Below are 9,596 nucleotides of genomic sequence, written 5' to 3'. Positions count from 1 at the left end.
TATCCACTGAATTAAAGGCAGGTATAAAAAATGAATACTTCAGGCCTAATCCATGTGTGTGTGTGTGTGTGTGTGTGTGTGTGTGTGTGTTGGGGCACACAGGACAGCGACATCCTGTGCATCCAGTCTTCAGTTCATTCATGCAGGATTTCTCTGCCCGGATGAGATGATATGTGACAGGTGAAGCGAAGTGGTTTCACATCCACTTTTGAGGAAATCCTTGAGCCTCAGGGCACAAAGTGAAAACATAGCCACACACACACACACACACACACAGAAGTGAGTCCTTCTGGTAGCTGTCTCAGTAAGCAGCTGCTAATGTAGTGGAGTGTGCCAGCGGTGCCCTGACCCGTCTGTCGGGATGAATGTGCCCCTGAGCTACAAAGACACTCACTCTGGATCAGACTGTGCAGGTGCACTGAGGCTAATGCTGGACTCTGAATGTTCCATTATGGATTTGAGTCTTTGCTGGTAAAATATCTGGGTTTGTTAAGCTCAAAATGTAACAAATATCTTACTGATTCTTTTATCTCCTGGGTTTTGTAAAGAGAGCAAGAGCAAAGTTCTTTAAATGTCAATCTTTAGAGTTTTAGTTATTTGTAGATTTTTGTTTTAACTTACCTTGGGTTTTTATTGTTGAGACTTAGTGCAATTTCATTTACAGCATGTGGGTGTGACATGACCATGTTGAAGCCGTACTGGAAGATTAAAAACAAACGAGAGGGAGGAAGACAGAGACAAATAAGCTAGTTAACAGAGAAGAGGAGCCACTGAATAAGCAAGAGGTGCATTCCTCTGCATAATAAATGAAACATGGAGAACTAACAGTGGAACAAATTGAATTTGGCTTCAGTAAGATAAGTGTGCTTTAGTCCAGAGAGACACGCAGTCTGTGTGGACGTCCTCTGGTGAGTGCAGGCGGCTGACCTGGTAGTTCATGATAGCACGCAGGCACATGATGCAGACGTGGACGTCGTCTTTCTTGCACACCAGTCTGGAGTTTTTCAGAGTTCTCCGGCTCGGCAGTGTGTTGCAACTAAAAACAAATTATAGAAAAGACAAAAATAGAAAAAACAATTCAGTGATAAAAGGAAACAAGGGCTGTTCTACTAAAAGACATATTGCGTCTATGAGCATCTGAACACAAATAAGAGGCCTGGATAAATAAGAAAACAGATGCTATTTGTGAATGAGCCTCCATCACACACCACCTCCTTCACATAGGGAGGCTGTTAAACTGCCACACCACCTTACATTAACACACAAAAAGGCCATATAATCTATAGCCTCGCCAGGGGCCACAGAATGCCCTCTTTGAATTGTTTTAACTTTATGTCCTTCACAAAGATATCACTTACAGCTAACACAAGAGAAGCCAGTCATTTACATGCAGCACAGCGATTGTACAGCTTTATGTGGACAAAAACAAGGCCTTTTCTCCTGGAGCAGCTCTCACAATAAAAGAGAAATGCTGGAGCAGCAGTATTACTGAATAATATGCAGAGCCAGTCAGAGCAAAACGGTTTCAGACTTTTGTCACAAGGTGCAATTACCAGCCGTGTTCTGGGGAAAAATGTGTCTTCAGGCTACTGATAGACACGCCGATTCGTGTCAGCTCCTACGTCTGAAGGCGTGACTCCTCTGTGAGTCACAACATGCTGTGTGTGTTTGTCTGAAAAAAGGCTAGCGCTTTCAAGGAAGAGTCAGCAGTTTTAGGAGACAGATAGTTAGACAGATAGAAGAACTCATTTAAAAACAAAAAAATCACAATGAAATAAGCTGGTAAACAGTTAAACTTAAAACGTTTTGAAAAATGTTTTGTTGGTGTATGTCAGACATTTACAATGTGAGTTTGTGTCTTGGTATTTCTGAGTATTCTGCATGCCGTGTTCTGGTGCCGGGCGGGTGCAAAACAAGGTCGCTGACAGAAGTAGAGCTCCCGCTTCACGCAGCAGCAAAAGTAATCTTACAAGGAGTTCATCCAGGCCCTTTCCTCTCTTCATTAATCAACACCCAAACTGAGGTGTGGCACAATAAGAATGAAATGAGTAATAATATTTCTTAATCTCAAACCAAGGTTATGATACATTATTACATAACACCAGCAAAAATTTTATACCTTGACCTGCTTTTACTTGTCTGAAATTACACAACTAAACTTTATGTAGCACATTAGATATTACACAGTTGATCCAAAGGGCTTTACAGAAAAGAACAAAAGATATAACAGGGAAGGTTTTTGAGTCTGGCCAGGGACCTTTGTCACATGTCATTCCCCCTTATCCTCCAATAAAGGCAGAAAATTATCTTTAATTAATTATTAATGATTTTTGTCCTGCTTGGAAACAATACGTTGATGATTGAAGCTGGATTTAACAAACTGATTTATGGGTTTGTCAAAGTGCCAAATTTAATATGACTCCAAAAAAACAAGGCGTCCAAAATTGAAGAATAGAGATGAGAAGTGCTGTGGAGAAAGTTCTCAGCCGTCTAGGATTTAACGTCCTGGTCACAAAACATGAATACAAAAAAATCCCTGCCCATTTTCTCAAAACAGCACGACCACAATAAAACAGAGTACGTTCTAAATAACACCACAGAACAACATCAAACGCTACAACTATAACTACAGGCTATAAAATACAGGTCTAACACAGCTACATATTTCTAGCCAGCTCCATGTTCAGACATACCGTCTTACTTGGGAGCACTTTGGACAGCTCAGTGTGCTCGGTGTCCTTCAAGATGGCAATTTGAAGAAGACATATACAAATCTTAATTTGACACCCAGTTGTTGGCAGTTATTGAGTTTACACTATTCTAATTTAAAGATAATCTAAAGAGAGATAAACACAATAAGGGACAAAGATTCTGTATAATGGACATTTAAGAATTATAAAACCGTAGACAGTAGACCAAAGCAAATGCTTCATAATTGGTGTGACATATTTTATTAAGAAGGAAAACAGAAAATGCATCCAAAATACAGAAGATTTTTTGAGGATATCTAATCTATCCATAGTGGTTTGTAACCTAGTACAAGCCTTAGCTTTTACAGGGCTTTTGTAGAAACTAGGCTAGCTTCTGTACAGAATGGCATTTAGGGAGCCACACAAGCAGAACACAGCCACAGAGGCAAGAACAATGAGTGCAGAAAAAACCCATTTGCCATGAGGAAAGGAGAATTCAGTCTCAAGCGCAGGAGGGGAGGCTGGCAGTACAAATAATTCACATCCCCGACACAGACAGGGGGATAAATAAACTGGGCAGCGCTAGCAGGGAAGTATAACGTACAATGAGGCAGGGGGATTTTGTACGTGAGTGCGTGTGTGTGTGTGTGTGTGTGTGAGGGAACAGGGATGCAGGGTTAAGAGGCTGCAGAAAGCTCACTGTGAGCCAGCAAACTGAACCTGAGACCTGCCTGCTGTCAAAGACTGGCAGACGGAAGAGCAGATGACTATGGAGGAACACCGGGACAGAACAGAAGAGACAGTCAGCCTCACAGAAGACACTCTGACCTATTGAACACACTGTACATGCTCGAGAGTGATGACACGAGGGTACATCTGGAGGCAGCAGATGCGTGGGTGAGGTGATTTAACGTACAAAGTCAGTTATGGGCCAATATTGATAATACATATGTACCAATGAAATGTCTGCCAATAAGTCACAGATTAAATATATGTGAATAACGATGAAACAAGCCCTGATTGTTTGGTGATTCTTGGATATTACGAAATTGAATGTGCATCAGAAAGTACTGCAAACTATAGTCCAGGAATGTCATCATTTTGTAGACAAATCCAGGATGTTTCCACGACCGGTTTCTAATTAAATTTTGATTTTCAGATAAACCACACCTTACAGGTGTGGCTTTATGAACAAGACCCACCATGTCCATGACTGATGGCAAACTTGGATTAGAGTCTAGATTATTGTAATACAGGAAAGCAAAGATGTCAATTTTCTGTATGCTACATTCACTTATTTTACATGTATTATCGTAAGTACTTAGCAAGAAAACTAAGGGTGAGTGCTGTACCGAAACATCAATGGAATGACAGGAAGGATTAGAGAAATAATGCACAACTGAATGGGATTTGTGCTTCAGAGCATATATTAGCATGGGTTTATGAATTAACTACTCTGAAATCCTCTGTGCACAGGATTTGGAGTTAAAATTGTTTGGTGTTCATAAAAATAAAACAGATTTGCTCCATAAAAGAGATCTTTCCTTCTGCTGCATTGTCTGTCACTGCTGTCAATCATGACAATCATGTGCAAGAGTTTGACAATCCAAAAAATCCAGACAAATGGTATTTGCCTCCTGCTGCAGAAATGTGTCTTAAGCCATTTAAAGTCTTACAGACCTCATGACTACATCAAGGGGCTGTTGGGGCCTCATATGAAAACGTGTGACTTCTCAAAATAATCACAAAACAACCACATTGCTCTGACTTAACACTAGGTAACTGCGGGTGGGCTGGGATGGAGGGGACCCTGAAAGGCAAAGTTAGCTGTAAAAAGCTACAAATCACACCAACACACATGGTTTATGGTGAATCTTATTAACCATCAATAAGTGTGGGTATCGTACCGTATCGTGGAATGTCGCCCAGCACGTGTGATGCCGTTCGCAGTGATGGGAGACGGCAGGGTGCTTCCTCCATGCAGGTCTTCTATAGAGCGGCTCCAGGGCTTAGACTTATCCATCGCAGCCTCTGGGTTGTTCTCCACACAGTCTCCATCAAACCTGTCGCACCATGAAAACAAGACAGAAAATAATTGATATTATATTGATTATGTTGATGACAATATAACACCCACGACCTGTTTTGTTTAACACATAACATGGACAAACCATTTTTCAAGGATTCCTAAAATTTGCTTACTAAGCGTATGTTTGAGGCAGAACATTTCACAGTTGACAATAAGCTTTATTTGAAACATGACAGTAACAGTAAAACAGTGTTACCTTGCGGATAACATCGGTTAGACACACACTACGTGTGCTAGCAAAAGGCCTTTGCTTGCCAGTCATCAAAGTACCTTATCGACCAATGGCAAAGCTAACCAGCCTAGCTAAGCTAGCCTAACTAAGACAACTAACATTATAAGCTAACCAGCATATTGCCAGCACTGGCCATAACCACCTAGGCTAAACCAAACAAGCCTCATCAGTTAGCAAGCCACTAAGTATAGATATTCTCTCCATAACATCAGTAGCTAACATAATCAAATATAAATATATATAAAAATACAGATATATCTGTTATAAGCTAAGTCAATGTTCCACATACTGTATCTGGCATTGGGTATTATTAATGAGTGCTGGCAGAGGTGAAAATGTGCTCAACTCCGTTGCTACCACTAAAATCTAAGGTTTTTGGTTTAGACGTGATAGGTATGCAAAAGGTCTCGTGTTTTGTTGTACTTGGCAGAAAGCTTGGAAAGAGCTGGTAGTTACAGCATACCTGTTATGATCTATTTCAGTTTTTAGACTCGTTTCCATGACTTTTAAATGCTGCTGCAGTGGTACAGAGGGTAAACACACTTTTACGGCTAACCATTCATAATGTGGACAGACCATAATAACATATGGTTAGGTGTGTGGGGGGGAATTAAAAATGTAACTGTGTGGCTCTTTGGCCCTGAACAGGGACCTTGTGACTGACTAATAATCACACCATCAATCTATGAATAGAAGCCTATGGTTGGTATAATACACGGTGCCAATGTGTCAGCAATGGGCCTCGAGTGACTCAGTGTTTCTGACAACCAGGCAGCAGCAGTGGTGGTGGTGTTGTGTGGAGATGCATCAGCAGCTGTGCAGAATAGCAGCATTGTGCTGGTTGTCAGTTCTGCATATAGACTATGGTGGTATAGAGAGAAAGAGCTGGTAGTGACTTACGTGACAGCATACTGTGCAAAAGAAAGATACTCCACCAGCACGTCCAGGCCTTTGTTTTCTTCATTTAAGAATTCTCTCACCCACCTGAAGAGAGACGAAAACAAGTTTAACTCAACAAAAGGTTTATCAGCACACAAACTCTTATAAAATCACTCTGTCTTAACAATGCTTCATATTTAATGGGTAGCGCTCAATGTAGTTGGAGGGGAAGGTCTGTTTTGTTTGTTTTTTTTTCTCTCTCTTTCCTTTCAGTTTTCAGTTTGTTTGTATATGTCAACAAGTATCAATGTTTATTTATTATGTTATTTGTGTAGTATATAATGTGTAGTAACACTCTATGCAGGCTTGGACCATACCTGGCCTTGGTATACAGATGTTTTCAAATGATTCACCCTCTTGCCTTCAATTTCTCCCTCCCTTTGCCAAGAAGAATTGTAATGACCCGTTTGAAAAACTTCAAAGATTCCTGGCTCAGAGCAGCAAACATATCACTCATGCATGTGTTTGCACACACATATGCAGAATCTCATTATTGAGACTGCCTGTTTTCTCAAGCCCCCAGAATGATCAAAAGCCCATTCTCACCTTCCTTACAGGCACTGAAGTGGGCCACCCATTCAGCACTCCGCATGCTTTAATTTTTTATTCTGCACAGAAAAGCCGAGCTTTTCACAGGAAAGCTCCCGCTACCTTTGGCATGTGCTTTTCTTTTTTTGAATTTATATGCAGTGTGAGCCAAATCACAGAACATCTTTATTTAATCACATCCTATGAAGGTGCCCTGTCTTTTTTATTGGAGCTCCAACTGCCTCGACAGGCCCAACTGCTCAGTGATTAGAGAAATTTGCAGGGCATAAACATAATGACACACACAGGCAGACTTTTGAGTGTTACTGTGTTGATGAAGATGTGAGGTTAAACTGCTTTAAAAATCCACTAGCTGCTTCTTTATTAGCTCCCCTGTGGTGTCACGACATGGGAGCGAATAAGACTAAGGAGAGCGGCCAGTAAAGCGGTGCCTGGTGGGGCCTGTCGTGTTTTAAAAGGGCTTGGAGGTGTGGCCTTGTCGGGCCACATGGTAATCATTACCAAAGGACACTAACAATCCTCCCATTCACCACATGTTGTTGACCACTGAGCGACATGTGAGGAGCAAGCAGGCAGGGAGCCGGGTTATTATCAGCAGTGCTCGTACAGGGACAGTCTGCCTATTATACACAGCCTCCATGATAGATGTATTTCTCTGTTTCACCTCTGACAAGCAGCAGTAATTATTCACTGTCTGAGCGGGTGACATCTTGCTCCCTCGCGACCCCCCTCCCATACTTACTATCTCTCCCAGTCCCTCTGCCATTAATGCTTCATTGTCTAATCTAGATTAGGTAGATTATTTATCTAATCTGGTTTACCAACATAGGGTCTCTAAAAAGAGTTAATCCATGCAAACAATGCCTCAACTGATTTGCATCGTCTCTGGCTGTGGTTGGAGTTTATTTTGGTTTGCAGAGCAGAATCTGATCAGTGTGTAATCAGTGTGTAGGAGTGTGAGAGACAGTGTTGTCAGAAACATTAGATGATTTGTGTGAAGTGAAACAGACGAATTGGAGTAAAGTAATATGTGTGTGTGTGTGGGAGGAAAACGAGAATAAGAACGAGTGTGTATTTGAGAACATGTGATGGTTGTATAACCGGTGTATCTCTGCATCTTTGCTGTCACAGCAGTCTGTGGCCAGCGGATGCTCTCAAGGCCGCCTCTTCCTGTCCTTGACAGGGTCTCCATGTCTCCTGGGACCGCCCACCTTCAACAGCACTCATTCTCATTCCTACCAAAGAATCCTGGGACTTAATTTATGAGCCATTATTACGCACAGTGTGCTTAAACCATGCATACACTAATTTCTACATTCAGAATCCATTTCTTCGTGTGCTTCAGTATTCAGTCCCAACCTCCCTCTGTAGCCAAAAAAAGCTTTAGACAACTTCTTTCACATATGCGAGTAGTACTCCCCAAGACCTGTAAACAAACTTTGGATGAAAAATCGCCGGCGTTCCCCTTTAATGCCACTATTTTGTCTCGTTTCTGTTGTACTGCATAAAATAAGAACTGTTAAGTTTTGGTACCATTCATATAAATTGATTAAATTAAGCCAGCTTTATTTTCTGTTTTGCTGAAACAGTTAAAACCAATAATCATAAAGGAAATTAAAAGCAAATTGATAAACTGTGATTTACACTTACGTTGTACTGTGCCTAATGTCTTTTTTGTGTACTGCAATTCTTTATTTGACTGTCACATACAATGAAATCATTTCTTATCTGTTCCCATGCTGTATCTTTATTCATTTAGAAGCTGCCTTGAGACCCCAGAGTGCATTAGACCTCATTAATGGTGCTGAGCAATCCATCACAGTCTTTAACTATCAGCGTCTCTAATCAGAGACAGGCCCTGTGATCTAGAGCAAGACAAAACACTGAGACATTGTGTGGCACTCATCAAGATATTGATCTTTCCTTGAAGACGACTGTACAAGAATCAATAACAGCTGCAGCAGGTCGAGGCTTGTTAACCTGGAATACCTGGGATTATACCTGAATACTCCAGTGTTCTTATCTGTTGTAAAATCACGATGTATTTTAGTAACATCTACAATAATACCTCTTCAGGATGGCGGACTGAAACTCTGACGTATCAAGTTGTGCAGCTCAACCACTGCAAGAAAAATGCGTTTTCCTTCCAGAGGCTGTTCATGTGTCAGCTTCCCCAAACAATCAATCGATTCATCTGGTCTCCATCGCCACATGGCTTTCTGTGTAATATTAGGCTGGAGCACCCGAGATGAATGGGGGATGGTGGTGGTGGTTAGTGTCGACGTCTGCGTCTCCGGGTGTCTGGAATGTCAGACTTTTCCCCCTGAATCTAATATAACCAGCAGGTCCAGGACATTCAACACTACACATTAAGCTCCACACAATCCTGCAGTGACTCACCCTATATGATTGGTCCTTAACGAAATTTCCAGCTCTCTCAGGACTTGTGTGGACTCCTGAACTCTCCGTCTGAATTTCTGAGAAAGGAAAGAAGGGTAGGAGTTAATATTTCATCATACCACTAGAACTGTAAATCATCAAGTGGTAACATGGGGATGTTTTGGCTGGAGAAAACTTTTTCTGACAGAAAGGTCAGACAAACAGACATAGACGCAACCACAGTGACATTTAAATGTGAACACAGGCAAGCCATGTACTGATTACAAAATAATAAAATTCAAAGTTGGGATTGGGTTGTTCTCATAAGATTTTTAAGTGGGCCTTTTACTTGCCAGTAACCATTCAACAGGCTAAAAGAGAAGGCGAGCTGACTCATTGGAAACTGTGAATATGGAATAGTTCCCGCTATCTTGTTTGCTCACGTTGGTTCTTTATATAGCAGTAATCCCTCCTGGTAGCAACGTGATAAAATCAAGCAACCTAATTGGTTACCTCTCAAGCCCTACCACGACACCCAGCAGCCACACAAACACACACATTCTCGGTCCTGTTACTGGGGCTACAGCTATAAGAGAGAAGTGTTTGAGCGAGGTGCATGAAGGTATGAGCTGCCAGTGAATGAAATGGAAAACAACAGAACAGAGAACGTGAGCGGGTTCCTCTTTGATTTCATTCTCTGACGGGAATTGATCTGCAA

General features: G+C 41.5%; 1 protein-coding gene across 13 annotated transcripts in view; it reads right to left on the bottom strand.

The window, feature by feature from the left end:
- The window catches only part of fmnl2a (formin-like 2a), a 56,819-nt gene that overhangs the window by 19,299 nt on the left and 27,924 nt on the right, over window positions 1–9,596 (bottom strand). For 7 of the 13 annotated variants that reach the window (XM_044215968.1, XM_044215976.1, XM_044215970.1 and 4 more), the window contains exons 4-9: window positions 8,900–8,976; window positions 5,912–5,995; window positions 4,598–4,753; window positions 2,694–2,738; window positions 928–1,036; window positions 622–698 (exon numbers count right to left, since the gene is read on the bottom strand). In XM_044215968.1, coding sequence (XP_044071903.1) covers window positions 622–698; window positions 928–1,036; window positions 2,694–2,738; window positions 4,598–4,753; window positions 5,912–5,995; window positions 8,900–8,976 — 548 coding nt within the window. The remainder of the gene's footprint in view (window positions 1–621; window positions 699–927; window positions 1,037–2,693; window positions 2,739–4,597; window positions 4,754–5,911; window positions 5,996–8,899; window positions 8,977–9,596) is intronic. The other 6 variants (XM_044215975.1, XM_044215974.1, XM_044215978.1 and 3 more) reach the window with 1 other exon arrangement.

Source organism: Siniperca chuatsi, linkage group LG12 (genome assembly GCF_020085105.1).
Source record: "Siniperca chuatsi isolate FFG_IHB_CAS linkage group LG12, ASM2008510v1, whole genome shotgun sequence".
Lineage (NCBI taxonomy): Eukaryota > Metazoa > Chordata > Actinopteri > Centrarchiformes > Sinipercidae > Siniperca > Siniperca chuatsi.
The sequence above is the reverse complement of the archived record's forward strand: the minus strand, read 5'-3'. Positions and strand labels throughout refer to the sequence as shown.